At 33.6% G+C, this 18,276-nt stretch overlaps 1 protein-coding gene across 9 annotated transcripts in view; it reads right to left on the bottom strand.

The window, feature by feature from the left end:
- Window positions 1-18,276, bottom strand: part of FUT8 (fucosyltransferase 8) — a 138,260-nt gene that overhangs the window by 38,724 nt on the left and 81,260 nt on the right. For all 9 annotated transcript variants that reach the window (XM_069784635.1, XM_069784634.1, XM_069784639.1 and 6 more), the window contains 2 exons: window positions 15,578-15,692; window positions 6,874-7,111 (listed from right to left, as the gene is read on the bottom strand). In XM_069784635.1, the coding sequence (XP_069640736.1) occupies window positions 6,874-7,111; window positions 15,578-15,692 (353 nt within the window). The remainder of the gene's footprint in view (window positions 1-6,873; window positions 7,112-15,577; window positions 15,693-18,276) is intronic.

The raw sequence follows: 18,276 nt of genomic DNA, 5'->3' as shown, positions 1-18,276 counted from the left end.
CATCTTACAAAGCACTTTCACAACAAAAAAATCTACACAACATCAGTAGCTTGATTTCAAGAGTAACACAACTGAAACAAAGGGAAAATACAAGACAGATTGCTGTTCTGCTCTGTTGTCTCAAATCACCGTTCCCCAGAATGCTTCACAGTAACATAAATTTGCTCAAATTAAAATGTAAATAAGGAAAGTCAATGGATAAAAAAAGATATTAAGAATTAGAAATAGAAATGGATCCAGTTTTTCCACAAGATTTTATAAAGAAGAGTGAGATATGGGAGCAAAACATAATTCATACAGTTGTACGCAAGTTAAAGGTTTTTTAGGCTAACACTATATATTCATATGATTAAGTTTAAAAGAAAAACTACTATCAAGGAAGATCTAGTTCATGGAATGAAGCTTTTTTATTTATTGCAATTAATTCTGCAGAACTTTTTATGCTTTGAGTTTGCAATTTTCATTTAGTCCTTTTGATTACTGTTGCCTGATTTGCTTTAATAAATTAAAATTTAATTTTGTATACCCACAGTATCCTCTTTCTTGAATTATACATATAAACATATTAGTTAATTCATATTTTAAGATGATAGTTTAATGAATACTTAAAAGCTGGCACTACCACCAAATGAAGAGCTCTGCCATTTTTTCCCCTCTGGATACCCCTGTCTTAAAAGCATTCATTCATCAAACCATGGCTAGAGGCAGCAAAGTCAATATTCAAAGGTAACTGCAGGAAACTTTGTTTCAGGTTTCCTTTTTCAGGTTATTTTTCATCTTACTGGTTTGCAGGCCTTATGGGAAGGAGCACACACTCCCTGTTACTTAAAACATGTAGAGGGCTTCTTTACCTCCACATCCCTTCATTCCCCATCATGTAATGCAGATATGACTTCTAACTGTGTATTAATCTGTTCTTTCACTTAATCTGTTTTCTTTTCCCATTTATTGTATGGTTCCATTTCTGTGTCTAGTTATTTTATAGCCCTCCTTCAATGTATCATTGGGGAGTGCCACCAGGATGTCATAAATCAGCAAGTAAAAAAAATGATTAAAAAGAGGCCTCCCCTGTTTTAGCATGTTGCAATGATAACAGAACATTATGACCTGGCAATTAAAAATATTCATGCTCAATATAACTAACTATTTTAAAGAAAATTGATCAAAAAAATTAATAATAAATACATCTTCAAAAGTTCTCTATATTTTGGCTCTTATTACTAAGAAGTCATACCTGCTTCTTATAACAATTCCTACCTAAAATTATTCATAAATAGTTTGGCTATAGATATCAAGGAAAAATGAACTACAAGTAAGTTAGATATGCAGGCAGGGTATAATTTTAAAATTAAAAAGAACATGCACACAACCATCTCTTATTTTAATTTTTTTTTTCTCCAGAATGACAGTATGAAAGTCAGTGAAACAAAGGAAAAGGAAAAATTATGCCACAGTGTAAAATAACTGCTGTATTTGCAAAAACCTGTGATAGAATTCTAATCTTTCAACATACTTAATCTAGAAAAACTGAATTTGACTTGTAGGAATACCACGTCAAATGCAAAGAACAATTCCTGCCAGAGATGACAAGGGATGAGACGACCCCTCATTCTCCACACAGATGAGAACATGCCTTACTCATCTTTCGCTGTCAGACTGATGTCAGCTTGCTTACTAAAATTCACCCTACTTCCCAAATTTGAAAAACATGCTAATTTCTTCTGAAACAGACAAGCTTAGCTTTTATGCCTAGTTAGGAAAGGATTGGACCAATAATATATTAAAAAAATGTATATTCTCAGCTCATATAAGCCTCTTAACTCTTTGTAGGAGAGATTACTATCTAAATTGTTTTGCTGAAAGTAGACTTCAGAAACCTCACAACTTTATGTTGCTAATACAACTAAAATAAAAGCGTCAAGCAGAGGCAATTTAATTAAAAAGAAGAAAGACAAATGTACAGATTTAAACAATTTTGTCATGAAGCACAATTTACTAGATTATTATCTATGCAGGTCGGCTAATTACATTGAAGTAATTCTTTCAGATGATATGATTTTCTGACGTTTTGGCCTATTTCTGTAATTTACACTAGTATCCTGTTATAAGTATTCACCTGTATGAATATTCTTCGTATAGAATTAAAAAAACAAATTTTATTAAAAACCCATATACGCAGCAGAGTAAATACACTACATAGGAGAAACATTTTGTTTATGAAAAATGGAAATCTATTAATGCCAATGCATTTTTATACATTTATTCTGAAAATCTAGAAAATCCCATTCTGATTTCAGAAGTTGTAAAAAAAAAAAAAAAAGTTAAAGGTGTAGTTTTGCAGACAAACTATTTTTAATTACAGTTAAGAATTCCAGACTTATTTGTCCCTGTAAAGGTACAGGGAAAAAAAAAACAACAAACAAACAAAAAAACCAAACTATATAAATTCAGAAAGACATAAAAAACCATATAGAAATCTTCTGCAATACAGAATGTCTTTCAAATTTATTGGCAATTAAGTATCCAGGGAAGATTCCTACTGAAGCCACATTGAAGCTAATAAAAGAGATTGATTGTCAGTATCATTCTTCCTCAGTAATCATGCCATTGCAGAAGATTAGAATTTAACACAGTTTATACTGTGTGTGGCTAGCCATTAGGCTAACCATAGAAAGATAGTCTTTCATAGCTAAATGTCTTCTATCTCTAGGACATCAAAACTCAAATTAGTGGCATTCATTAATTTTAAAAAAATTTGATCACACCAAGATATTTCATGCATTCAGCCTTCAAACTATTCATCCTGATCCAGAAACTAATTAAAAAAAAAAAACCACAAAAAACACCAAAACCCCCCACCCATAGGGACCTAAAAGGAAACATTATTTGTACTTTCATCAGCAAGAGCCCATATTGCAGGAAATCATGATCTATTTTAACAGATTTTCATGAAAATAGTCTTTTTAAGCCATGTGTGCACAAGTACTCCAGAACACTGGTTTACAGCCTATTATGCTAAATGCAACGTCCACAAAACTGCCTGCAAATAAATTCTGGGGTCACATAGAGCAGTCTGCCCAGAACCATGCCCAGATGGCAGTTTCAGCTGCTAACTTTGCCAAACATGAATAAAACTTCAGCTTAAGTTTTCAATGTCAGTTTTCCATTTCTACTTATTTTTAGAAAACTTTCAACCATTTCTAAGAATTAATTTTTGGAAAAAAACTCTTGTTCACAAAAACTGCTAGAATTTTCAAAGAAAAGTTTTGTAACATCTTGAAGCTTTGAAGAACAGACATTATTTCAATGTCCAAATGCTGTTTCAATGCGTAAACACACAAGTATGTTTACACACCTATCCGTAAATTGGATTTTGTAAATCTGAAAAAGTTATTTGGAGATCTTTAAGACTTTAATAGCTGAATTCTTTAAGATTCCATATGCATTGGGTATGCAGCATCCTATTGAGAAGACTGAATATTTTGATACATTCTGACCATCAACCACATGGAGAAAGATGCAAGATTCATCTGCATGTATGAGGATTCATATACGTAACCAAAATAGGAGGAACTGACCCTTTGTAGGAATTTCTCTTTGACACAGCTTACCCCTTACTTGCCTGCTGTTTTTGTACTTTCACCCTCTTCTAAATCAGCTGGTTCTGGACAGTGCCAGTTCGTTAGGATAAAAGACCAGGTTATTATTAGTCATAATCAACACTTCCCACAGCTGAATTAATTTACTAAGTTTGTCCAGATCACACAGTTTATAGGTCAGAAGGACATCTATTCCAAACTTCTGCTCAAAGCAGGCTCAGCTGTGAGATCAGAACAGGTTGCTCAGGGCTTCAGCCAAACAGGTCTTGAAAGCCTCCAAAGACGGAGACTGTACACCCACTCTAAGGAACTTGTTTGGCTATACTCATGATGAAAAGGTTTTGCTTTTAATCAGCATTGTTCTTGGTGTGGTATCTAAAATAAGGACTTTGAAATGTTCTTTACTGTCCACAGAAGACAAAAGACTAGCTTACTGAACTAGAGATGTGTGCTTGCTTTGGAAAGGCAAGTACTGTTTCTGCATTTTATCCTAAGCTACAGTTTCCTATAACATTTTACCCTACCCTGCCCTGCCTTCCACTGAATTCAGCAAGGTTATTGTATCTGAACCTTCTAAGAAGCTACAAACAGTTAACTGGAGGAATATTTTGAAGTAGAAAAATATTTGTAAAACCTCTTCCACAGAGACAACAGTGGAAACTATGACATCTGGTTGACACTTACACATATACAATGTGTTGGATCAAGGAAATTTCTGCGAAGTTTAATTCTTGTTATGACTGGACTCAAATAGGCCCTGGGCTGAATTGTCCACTGCATAGGCAATTCTCCTTCCTTTACATATCCTCCAGGGCACACTTCCTCACTAAACTGCTAATCAGCCAGATAACAAAGATCTTCAAGTACTATTGGATCCAACATGAATAAGAAATGTTACTGATTCTCTGGAAAAAAAAAAAGAACACAAATGAAACAAACAAAACAACACACCACTCTCAAAAAAACAACAAACCCTAGCATACAACACAACTCCCAAGAATTTTCAGTAGGAAGTAAAATAACTATAAAGCAATCATTCCAAGTAGTACAATTGTTGAAGATACAGACACTTCCACTATATGTAACTAGAAATCCTTGAAAGGTATCAGTTCTGCCTATAATAGGCTTGAGGACTTAAATAATTTAAGAAACTATGAGAGGCACAATCACTATGGAACGACAAGTGAAACCTGAGACACTTGTCAGAACACACAATTTTTCCCTGCCTGGAAGTAGATATGGGACTGCCCACATGTTGCATCAATTCAAAGATAGAAAGACAGATGAAGAAGTGAAGGAATAAACATCTACATTTTTCTTTTCCTCTCAGCATTCATGTTAATTTCCAAGCCCAGTGACTAGTTCAGAGTTCTCCCGAAATACAGTGTAACCCTGTACCTGTCAGAAATTAAGAAGGGGGATATCCCTTGGGACTCTACGGTAGAGGGTACATCTCTGATGACTTGGAGATTTGGCCATTCTTCCCTGCATCTAACTTTACACACCATTCAAAATCTGTGTATCAAGGTAGCCAACAGAAGAGGAAGATGAAGACGGTGGAGGGGAAACCAGTATCTGTCAACCCTGAATTGAAAAGCTCTGCTTGCTATCCAAACAAACTGTATTTGTCTCTACGGCACTGGGATCGTACTGGTCATGCTGTAGCTCCTGTAGTTCTAATGAGAAAACTGTATGCTAAAATAACATCTCATCAGTGCACTGTCTCTTACTGATGAGTGTAGTCTACACAATCACCTATTGAAAATCCTCACAAATTTCTTAAATGTCCCAATGAAATCCAGCTCACAACTCTTGCTGCCAAATAAATCCTTCAGGACATACTGGAAGGAAATTCTTAAGTCTGTAGGCACAACTAACATAAATAATAAAAAGTATCAGTCCTTCATATCTGTCCTTAAGCAGAGAGTCACTGAGCCAAAATCCCTTTCTAGGATAAGATTAATGTGCCACGTGCTAACAATCAAAATTTGCATCAGTGCTTATAAACAAAGCAGCAACATCCTGAAAAGTGGCACAATATCTCCCTTACCATCTCCCACTCTAAACTGTTTTTGTCCATAGCTTAGCGCATTCTCTACCTATTGTTAGCTTATCTACTCATTCAATAATTATGTGGACTATAATTGTCAATAATACAAAATATTATTAAAATTAACATTCCACCTCTCTCTAACCCGATTTTTTAATTATGTTTTTTCCAAGAATCTCCTTTTACCAATTAAGACATCTCACTAAATTTACCTAGTCTTAGGTAAGAACAGTCAGTTTTATTCTTTTTGATCAATTTTCTCTTCCCTACATTTATTGTAACATTTATAAACTCCCACTGTAATACCAGTTACTTAGAAAAAAAAAAAAGTATGCCTAACAAAAGAAGTCAATAATATTGATGTTTTAAAAAGCTGACAATTGTTCAAATAAAAATTACTTGTGGAAAAATTTAATTTTAAAAAATTCTTCCTGGTATTTATCATAAATTGAGAGTAAAAAGTTAGCATATTGCCAGCCACCTCCAGTTGTGCTGTACACCTACTCAATTTTGACAAATACCTGAAAAATGTTTTAAATATATACAAAAAACTATAAAACAATGCAGATGTTAATAACTTCAAGATGCTGACTGTGAGAATTCCACTAAAATGAATGCTGTTTACTTTGAGACAGAGCTATCTGATCCTCCAAACATGAATGCCCATCTAGTTATTCTAGCAAAATTGTTCAGCCTAGTATAAGAATGGATCAACATAATGATCTACAAATAAAAAGGTATTTAACATTGCCACTGGTTTTACAGCCTGAATTTCATATCAGTTCAGTTTACATTAAAAATTATTTCAATTATTTCATTATTTTGTTGGTGTGTGCATGACTATTGGATACCATTTTCTCTGTATTTCTTTTGCTTTATATTTGAAACATGCTTTATTGTTTTAAAGTTTACCAACAACAGCCTCTATTTAATACTCTCTTCCCTTAAAAATTGGATTTGCATCTGGCACATAACACAGCGGCAGACTGCTGAAGGATTATAATTTAAATCTGAAATACAAAAAATGCCAAAGCAGAGATACCTTTATAAAGATAATATTTTTTTCAATACAACGCAAAAATAAGACTTAAAAGATGCTTACATATATAATTGCAGTCATAGTTATTACACTCCACATAACATTAAAGAAAAAGGTATCTAAAAAGTTCCATGTGAATGAAGATGCAAAAAAACCAAGGAGAAATTATTTGAGTTAAGTCTTACCTGACCAGTGTCCAGTAGTGGTACCTGATCTGTCAGTACATGTCTCGCTTACAGGCCTAAATACAGTCTCCCAGCCACCAGTAGCATAGCGCCAATTCTGAGACTCTAAAATGAGTGTTCGCTGAGTGCCATAAGCGATCATGAAGCAGTAGACTACATGATGAAGTTGACAGCCATAGCCACAGCCTTTGTTGATATTACACACAAGTTTCTTAGCTTTGCTGCAATCCTTCGGATTCTGTAAGTATGGATGAAAAAGTGAAACTGAAGAGAAGATATACACAAAGGCATACTTCTTTCTGAAAAACTGACAACTGTCATAAATCACACAAGCCATCCTGCTATAATACATCTCATATTAAAATGGATGAGTAAGCTTCAGCTCCATGAAAATTTTATGTGAATTCTTCACGGTGAACATGAACAGTTATTGAACATACTTCACTATCCTAATATAAAATAGAATACCTTCAAGATTTTACATTACTTTCTCATTTGTAAATCTGTCAGAATAAGCTAACATTTGGACTCAGAGTTCACATTCCATCAATGTGATTCTCAGTGTTGGAATGCTTTTTCCTTTGGCATTTTTCCAAGTTTGTTAGTTCTCTTTCAATGAGCATGCATGTCATCCACAGAAAGAAAATTTCCACCTGTCTACAGATACAGGATAAAACAAATGCTTATTAATGGACTGCTTCCCAGACTAACTGACCAAATACAGAATATAGAACACATACCTAACCAGACTGATAAAAGACAGTATTTTAATCTGCATGCACTCTCAATAAAATAACATACTACACTTACACAATTGGAGAAACAACAACAAAGGAGGCAAATGTCTACATGATGTGAGTGCTATGTTTACAAGTAATAAATATTTTTAGGTAAGTGGACAACACAACAACATAATCTACAGAAGTTTTTCTTTCTGTAAAATACAGTACTTTGCTGTACACATTCATACTTGCATGACCCTAGACATACTTCTGCATTCCAAGAAGGTTTTTTTATAATCTCTAGGATGAAAAGTTAGTTTTCAGTTAAGCTGCAAGAATACTGATATTTGAGTGTCAATATAAATTCTGTTCCTTTCACAGCTAAATTTTAAATAATTTTTTCTGTAAACTTGCAACAAATCAGGTCTTCCCAAAAACCAACAATCACCATCTGGAGAACTGGGATCTCTCCATCAATTGATCTCCAAAGATAATCTGAATATTCTGAGTCCTAAAATAGTTAATAAAAAATTTAATTTGTGCATTCAGTTGTGTAAAGGAGGGGAGAATGTTTCAGATCTGGGGGGAAAAAAAAAAAAAAAAAAAGGAAGAAAACACAACAAACCCCACAACATGTGTTACTTCAGCATTTGATTTTTTTCATTTTAAGGAAAAAACATCTGATTCAAAGCCTAACTAGCTATGAAAAACAATAAATGAAATAATATTTCCATTCCTAATTTTTGTTCCTCAGACCAGTACTCTTGCTAGCACAAAGCTAATGGATAACTTGAAACTAAATCTAACAGGTATCTTTGAGACTATAACAAACCTACTTCCCACAGTCTTTTAGGAGAGCAAGAGGGTTTTTCAAGTATTGTGTGCAAGTCAACAAAGAAAGAATTCCATGAAAAAAATATCTCCTCCCTGAATCTACAGACATATTTATACCACGCAACAAAGTGCAATGATAGCAGGTGTAAGTAGAATCATTTTCTGCTGTTAACTGTTACTGTGTAGAAAAGACTTAAGCTCAAAACCTAAAGACAATAGTGTATATTACTGTGTTGTGCTTTTTTAAACTGAAATATTAGGCTAATAGAAAGAAATATAAAACCTTCTTTCTGTTATTTAGAGAATTGTCAGAAGCAGACATAAGTGTTCAGTTGTAGAAGTGGAAAATTTGTACTTTGTGTTTCCTTATCTGTTTTACTTCTATTTTTGAAAGATGTGTGTAGACGTTTTAACTGCTAGTTAATAATAATAATTCATACTTTTTACAGACTATTGCAGAAGAGTTTTAATACCATTGTGTAACATACTATAACAAGATTGTAAAAAGAACTATTATGGCCAAAAGTAAACCATTAGCAGAATGTATTTATCAAAAAGTAGGACATACAACCTGTCACAAGATATCAGTTGCTTAGACAGAGTTTTATTCATTCTTAAAATGAATGAATTATTTTGCAATATACTTTTGTTGAGACATTTAAAAAATCTTGATTTTAAAGAAAGCACACAAAAAGGAACAACAGATATATTAGCAATGTCAACAGGACCATAAAGCATGCTATTAAGACTTTCGTGCCCTTCTAACTTTCTTGCAGGCAAATGCAAGTTTCATAGAATAGCTTATTAACAATATTACGGAAATCAAGTAGGAATCACATAAAGAAACATAATTTGCTACCGTGACTGCTTACCAATGTTAATATAATGAGCTTACTTGGGTTTTAACATTACTTGGAAACTTAACTAGAAAGTATATATATTAATATTAGTTTGTGACTTAAACAGAAAGCTAGTTAGGCTAATTTCTTTATAACTGTGTTTTTGTCAAATTGCTATACTCAAATTTTAAGACAAGGCAGTATTTAAGCTTAAATTATTTATTGAGAACTTAAAAAAAAAAAAAGAAAAGAAAGTAGAGATACTTAGATATATTTCAGTTTCAACTGGGATTTCCTGAAAAAAAAGTGGAATTAATAACCATCAAGAAGGAAGAAAAATTACAATCATGCTGCATGCATCAGAATAGCTTGAGTGTTCATAAGCCAAAACTGCCAACCAAAGCAACCCAGGAAGGTGCTGAGTTGATAAAGGATAACAACAGTCAATTTCAAATCCAGTGAAGACTGACAGAAGATTTTTTCCTCCTGGCATAAAGTCGCAGAAAAGGGTTATAAATCTCTGATTTGAATGAGGAGTGCACTCTGTTCTCATCCCTAAATACACTGCTCATCACAGACATATCCAATTGAGTTGCTACATAATCAAGAGAGGGACGGAAGGGACCTCCAGGATTGTCAGGGGCCTCATAACGTAACAGCCATACAACTGCATTAAAAAACAAACAAACAAAAAAACCCACACAAAAAAACAAACAAAAAAACCCAAACCAAGCACACAAAACATACTTCAATACGTAGGTTAGATTATCAAGCCATGCCAGAGTTTACACCTTTTATTTTTCTCCTAATTACTTCTATGAACACTGCAACTGAAAATAGTAACAAATTTTCAGAACTGTAAAATGGTTAAAATTATGTATTTCTGTGGAAGAGAACATTACATGTCACCTAAAATAAAAGGGGATTTTTATAACTGGCAAAATGGATTTGATGGTCTTTCATCACCAATAATATGGGCATACACTGCCGCTCTCACAAAATTCAGGGTTTCCACTAAATTGATACAGTTAAACTCTCTACCAAAGGCAATATGCCAGCACTTCCTACTTGTAAGCACTGGCAGATTCCAGCAACTTCTTTCCTTAAGAAGTTTTACAGTCCTTCAGGCTGCAAATGACCTCTCCTGCCTAGGTTACAAGGAAAGTAGTATATCCAGGTTTTCTCTGCAGGAAATGTATCTCCCTAATTCTTCTGTACTACATGACAACCTTTGTAATGAGCTACACAGGCCATACGAGTGTAGCAGTTACAGAAGTCTGGCTGACATCTCCCTTACCAATGGAGCTGGGAAATCACCTATTACATTGTAGACCTACAAAAGTGCATTAGTAATGAGAGAAAAAGTAGTGTTGAATCTTGGATTTAATTAACATTCATTGGTTTGCCTGTTTGAAGAAATATCCTTGAATGGCTTCTTTTGAATAACTGACTTGGGTAGCTACCTTGTTTCAAATTAGTTTGATTTTATCAACACGAACAGCACACTACAACTGCCACAATGCACTACAATTTGTTTCTCATAAGTGAAGTGGATTAACTGGGAAAAGATATTATATCTTAGATTTGAATTATCGGAGGATACAAATTTACACTTTTCAAGACTTACAGTTGTGAAGGGCATACGCAGAGTGACCAGAGCCTTTTTTGTTGTTGTTGCCATTTTAGCATGAGTACTTTTATTAAAAATATCTATCATGCATTTTAATGGGAGGGAAAGAGAGAGGATTTAACACACTTTAAGAGAGAAAAATTTAAATGACACATTACATCACAAAAAAATACTGGGAAATACAGAAACCTCAGAATAAAGCCTTGCAAGCAAGTTTCTTTTCTTTACATGCATGTGCAACTAACTAAATAGTATGAACATGGCAAACTAGGACTATTATAATTGATGATGTTGTTGAGTACTTAGTAACTTTTCTCACTTATATTTTTAACCTTCAAAGTTGAACAAAATGGTTTGATTTTTTTAAAAATTGGAGGCAAAAATATTCTGCTATTGGGAAACTGCATGCTGAATCACAAACTTCCTAAAAGAAATGGAATAAAAATAAGCACAAAAGGAAAGGGGAAGAAAACAAACTGCTGCCTTCATAATCCTTTACTCACTCTACCACTTCCAGAATATACAGTACTACAGGAACCCTTGGCTGACTTCTCTTGCACATTGTATTCAATTTTTTGATAACTAACATCCCTGAAAATAAGGTCTTCTTCTTAAAAGTAAGCTCCTAGCTTTTTAATCATTACTCTAACTACAGGAAACTAGGTAAACGTAGCCTCATTAAATCAAGTTTATGGTAATGCCATCCAAATGAAGTAGCAGTCATCACTATTCACAATCATTCAGCTAAAAGATTTCCCACGGAGATGTCCCAAAAATAATGCAGCTGTCAGTGTTCAACATGTACCAGAAAGAAAACTATACGGTACTTTTATTCTTTGCAAAAAAAAAAAAAAAAAAAAAAAAAAATTACAAATATATTCCACATAGTTCTTTTTGGAATGGAGTTGAGGGGCAAGGGTTGTTGAATTTTCTATTTTATTTTTTAACACAGTTATATTATGAATAGAGATGCGTATGTATAATTTCAGACCATGGACTGCTTTACATTGCATAGTCACAGTCAGCCCTGTACTCTTCAAACTCCTGAAACCCACACTAGAAAATAAGTCAACTTGACTTCCAAACATGTGGTCACAGACATACTCCAGTTTGGGATGATTACTTGCAACAGTCATTCAAGACAGGAGATGTTTTATCTTTAGAAGGTCTCCAAAAGCTATGTCTGGCTTACAGGCATGTAGGCAGGCAAGAGATTGGATCACTGTCGTTTTTTCAGACAGAAGAATGAGAATAAAAAGAAAAAGAGAAATGGTAGTAATTGTATATGTGAATGACCCATCTCAAAGACTGTAACTACTCATAAGAAAGAATATTTTCTATCATTGAAGAGTTGGGTAGGTTTCCACCCCAACTTTGGGTAATGTTCCACACATTGAGAATTACCATGACTTGGGGTTTGAATCTTTTATATGAATGATAGTTATAGTATACACTTGGAGGCAAATGATCATCCATAAACATATGTAGGCACTAAACCATCCTATCCACAGTTTCCTGCTACAGTGTAATTTTTCTGGTTTTGTTGTTTTATTTTGGGATTTGTTTTTTTGTCTTCTGGCAAACCACCTTCAAAGAAACAAAGTAGTCATGGAGTAAGGGACAAAGTGCGGTCAAAGATCAAAACCAGATTATAAAAAGGAGTGAGAAATGGCAGATATACAGAGAAATGGCCTCGCATCTTAGTTAAAGTTATCTTAGCAGGACTAGTATTTTCACGCATGAAACATGGAAGAACTGGTAAAAGGCAAAGCCGTTAAATTAAATGTCTAAGGAATTTTAACTCAGTCAAGTCTAGAGAAGATTGTCATGAATTCCAGAAGAAACTAACCAAAGTAAGCAGGACTCATGACAAGTGAAATTTTGTATTGATAACTAAATTTAAAGTAAGCATAGTGGAAGAAAAAATATTTCAGTGTCAAAATTCAGCTGAATTAAAAATCTTGGGCATCATTTTCAATAGCTCCATAGTCACATGAACGTAAGGGAGACCTATTATTAGCTAAGTAATACCTTAGACTGCATAAAATGCAAGATAAGAAAAACATATTTTGGCGCTATTCTATAAATCAATAGCCTATTGTCATTTGTCAACTAGTGGATGCTCACTTCTAATAGCCTGGTGAAGAATTAGTGTTAAGGGAAGACATCAGGAAGAAAAAATTACAGGTATTATAAATTCTCACACATGAAGAATGTTTGAAAATTTTAGGTATGCTTAGCCTGAAAAGAGATTAATAAAAAGAAACATAGTAAGCATATGAAAGAAATAATAGCTCAGTGAGAAAGGACTCATCACATATTTCTTTTTCACATTTTATTACAACAAAACTGACCATCCAATACAGCTAAAATGTTTCAACTAACCTAAAAGACTTATAGAATAAACAGGGTAACATTATTTGTTCATAAAATACCTAAATAACTTTTAATGTGTTGCTGTATATTTGCTAAACCCAATAATTTAGTGCTATTTTTGATGACCTGCACAGTTATAATGCTAAAAATATCAACATTTCTCAAAGCTTTTTGGAAAATGCATATCACCATTCTTCAACTTAAACCTCAAAGACAATTACTAAGGAAACACGTCCCTTCTGCATAGTTTCTAGATCCTTCCATGTGAAAGTCATAGCATTTGTTATGCAGCAGTAATACATTTATATGCTTCTAATTTCTATCATCTACCAGAGATTACTTAATAAAACAAAACCCAGTGTCATTTCCTCTGTAATACAGAAAATACTAAAACTTATTAAAAAAAGGGGGGGGGGGGGGGGGGAGAATACTGATTTTCTTATGTGTGTCTCAGTGTTATGGGATGAACCCATAATGATTAATTTCGTATTTTAAATGCATAAACATGAAAAAATGTTCAGTTCTTCCCATGACAGAAATTTTTATTATTGAGTCCTTTTTAACAAATTTATAAATAAAACAGAAACAAAAATGGCCTGTATGATGGAAATTGAGCCAAGGATGTTAGACCTAATTCTAATTCTGAACCTAATGCCGTAACTTTCTGTAAATCACCTGCTCATGCTCATCACCAGGCTTCCTTCTCAAGATAATGAGGATAAAGATAGTTACCTTTCTTGGAAGTGCCCGAGGATATAATACACTTTCTGAAAGGCTTTAACCAGTTGTGCTACTAATATGAAATATTTGGATTCTGTATGTATTGTGACTTGGCACTGGTTTCACTCTTAATATTGTTTCTACATTTATTTTTAAATGAGAATAAATTACCTCTATAAAAAGAAAAGCCCTTTATCATAGATTATACACATCTAAATAAATTTTAGGAGGAGCTAATTGGGCTCCCAGCAATTTGCTCAGTAAGTAAATTAATTTCAAATTCACTAGAAAACAATGTAAGCATTTATTTAATGCTTCAATTTTGAGCTTCTGTTCTCCTAAACTCCTTTTACTTTTGTTACTCATTGTACATACTTGGAGGTCCTAGTCTTGAACTAAGGCCATGAACACTGTAAAACATACAATAGGAAGACAATCACTCTCCAGAGACATACACATGTTTAGATAAGACAACAAATGGATATGGTGAAAGAAGAGAAAAAGGTAGAGAAAGGCCATATTTATCACCATGAAAAGTAGTTACAGTATACCATTGCCAAACAGTGACATCGAAAATGAAAGAATGAGTAACAGTTCTCAAGAAGGAGTTGAAGGAAGACAATAAAGTGATGTCTCCTGCATAATTTACAGGGAGTTTTTTCAACAGAAGTGTGTCTTTTTTATTTAACAAGCAACAAATACATAGCTTGGTCACAGAAGAGAAGGTTCCAATAGCTGAACTGTGAAATGTGGAATAATGAAAATCTGAGAAACAAATTTAGCCATTTACTTAGAGAAAAGATCAGACATTAAGGGTGACCACACAAAACAGAGTGGTGAGGTGCACACACACAAGGAAAAACAAACCAAATACAAATAAAACAGACTACATCAAATATCTTTTTGATCACTCTATAAATAGCTGCATCCATTCATACGTGAATAAAGGTCCCCAAACCCTCAGATCAAGTTTTGTTTAAATTTTATAGACACACACAAGCACATGTATTAAAAAGGCTTTATGCACTCACAAATATGAGCATCTGTGAAAAGCTTCACACATCCGTTGAAACAGTCTAGGCCTGGAGAATATACTATACAAGCACTTCAATTTTGCACACTCAAATTTTTAAAAATGGGCTGCTTGTTCAGAAGTTTCATACAACGACTGTCATATTTTTATTTTTAACACTGTGCAAACATATGTATGCATTCTGATACTCTAAAGAATCAAAAATAGAAACCAGAGACTTATCTTTTACAATAAAACAAAGGGTCCAAACAGGTAAGTACAGTCCAGTGAAAAACACAGATCCAAAAAAACCCACAAACAAACAAACCAACCAGCCCAAAACAACCTACAACAAAAACCCAAAACCCCAAAGATTTTCTTGAAATACTATCATTCCATATACATATAAAATAACGTTTGAAACAAACGTTCTAATTTCTTTTGTAATTCATTCATACACAAACACTTAAAACCGTCATGTAATTATTCTATTACAAGGGTATAGCTAAGTGCTATATATATATGGATTACAAAAAAAGTTTACCTTGATTTAAAAGCTCTGCCCTCTTACCTGTAGATAAGTTATTCTCCTCTGTACCAAATCTGTTAGATCTTTGGCCTCTTTCTCTCGCCAATCTCCTGCTCCATCTGTTTGACTGAGGTAGTACAAGTCGGTCATTATCGACCTGTAAACAACAATAGAAAACAACCTTAAAAAAATGGGAAACAATCTTAACATTACTAAATTGGAGGATTAGATGAAATCAAAGACAAATTAAACAGATATTTCAATTATAGCCTCAAAAACAGTTTCTTCATGCCACCTCCTACGCCACAATCCAAACAGCAGCCAAGAAAGAATGTCCACCATTTAACATATGTTCCATACCCATGAGTAATTATAGTATTAAACAGGAGATGGGTTAGAAAAACTCTATAAAGCATTTGTTTCTGGTATGTGCTAAAGGAAATTAAAAAGAAAGAATAGTTCCATGCTAGATACATTACCCAGTGGCCCCACATGAAAATGCAATAGTGATTCCTACAGTAGCTTCTATTATAATGCATTTTACTTTGCCTCCTACAATCATCTTACTATGCTTGTATAGAATATAATATTACAAATGTCTTTAGCATAGGTACAGCAGTAATCCTATTTTTATTAGTGCAAACTAACTATAGAATATTATTACAAGGCTTAGTAAACAGTATTTTCTATACCATGGAGCTCCTTCTGACTCTGGAAGAAGGTAAGCGTTCTGCCTGCTTAGAATGACTGCATGCTACTAATATTCAAATGGAAAAAAAATTTAAAACTTAAAAAATTCAAAACAGACTCGCAACCATATTACAAGTCTAGAATACAAAACATGAATTTTGAGGAACTATCAAATATTAAATTGAGGTTTTCTAATACACTAGAGATCCTCTTAGAGTTATCACATTTCGGTGGCCAAATAAGAGGATAAAGATCTTCTTGTCACGAGAAGAAAAATGGTATGTGACATTTATTTGCTAAGATTAGCCAGGAATTTTGTGAAAAACAGCCCAAGCAGTACCATGCAGGAAAAGATTTTTTTATATCTGTGCCTCTTGGGAAGAAATACAAAACTAGAGGAAAACTATTCAAAATATTTGTAAAAACATTAATGGCTATTTTACAAGTAACAGGTAGCCCAATTCAGAACCAGTAATTTCAGAGTTGGCTTTATAGACTGAGAATATTTAAAGTTGCTAAACATTTCTCCATAACAATGCTAAAGTTTCAAGTTTGAACCACTTAATTCTTTCATCTGAACTTCAGATGTTGCAATTTATTGCCTGAAAATCTTGATAAGCTACAAGTTTGATCACTAGGCAGAAACGCAACAGAACAAAGGCAGAGAAATTTGGGAGGTGACAAAAAAGCGTGTGAGAGGAAGACAAGTATATTTCCTAACAACCTTTGAGGTGGTTTTGTCAGCTAAGTAATACAAGACACCACTGTTGGCAGCACCTGTTAGTACTGGAACCACAAACCTAGTTAGCTAAGGCTATCCCTTGTAAATAAGCCTAGCAAGTGAGAGAGGGGCAGATGATGGTATCTGTATTGGGTAACTATTTCCAATGACACAGTATTTTAAGTGGTAAATATTGAGATAAATCTAATTGGGACAGAGCTATCTATCAGCAGAGTTATCAGACAACTTTCACTAATAACTGAATTTATGGATCTGTATCTTTCCATTCTCATACACTCATTCTGGTTTTCATACCGATACTTCTACACAGGATAACAATGACACTGACTTACTGTATCATCTACTGTTGCTGTATTAAACATTATACCCAAATTGTTCAGCAGCAGTAATGTTCACCTTCTGTCAATCAATTGGAAGTACCATATTTACATTCTCAAACTATATCAGCTGGATTTTCTTTTACAAGGTCACTGAGCTTGAAACACTGGCTTTGTACAAAAATTAAAACAATTGAAAGTATCATCAGGTAACTAGTGTCAAATCACTAACTATTAAATACACATAATACTCAAAGTAACATGCAAACACAGTTTAGGGACAATTAGAACAGAATTAATGATGCAGTAGATCTAATACAATGGATTATATACAAATAACAGATAAAGAGTCTGTTCCTCTTAAAGCAGTGTTTTCCAATTTATAGAAAGCATTACAGGCTAGTAGACAAATTAAAAAAGGAAACCCATGCATTTTCTTGGGAGTTTAAATATATTTTTCTTCCCAATCAGGATGCAATCATGTTGGATGTTTAAAGAAAAACTATGAATTTCAGGTCTAAACATTTTTTAAAAAATCCTCTACTATCGTTCAAAGCAGCTGCGCAACCACAGCCACATTTTAAACAATTTTCAAATGCTCTCTTTCACTGGCCTTAAAAAAGTCTTTTCTGTACTTGTGATGTAAGTAATCAGTATACTCTCCTTTTACTTTATACGAATATATTTCTATTAAATACTGGCATAAAATAACTGAAAATACAAGGCCTATCAATAAAAAAAACATTTTCCTCTCTCAGCAGTCAAGTAATTTTTCCTATTTCTAAGGAAAAAAAGTGTTGTTCAAATTTTATTTTTTATATTATTGGCCATGGTGATCATGACAAAGCAAAGGCAGTAGGTAAGTTTAAAAAATCAGCCTTACAGATTAAATACAATTATTTTCCATGATTTTTGAGGTAAGAGGAATGATGAGAGAGTTCTTACACAGCCTCAGTGACTCAACACTTTAGGGAAAGGCAGCTTTGCTCAGT

Source organism: Haliaeetus albicilla, chromosome 5 (genome assembly GCF_947461875.1).
Source record: "Haliaeetus albicilla chromosome 5, bHalAlb1.1, whole genome shotgun sequence".
NCBI lineage: Eukaryota > Metazoa > Chordata > Aves > Accipitriformes > Accipitridae > Haliaeetus > Haliaeetus albicilla.
This window is presented reverse-complemented; position numbering and strand designations above follow the sequence as displayed.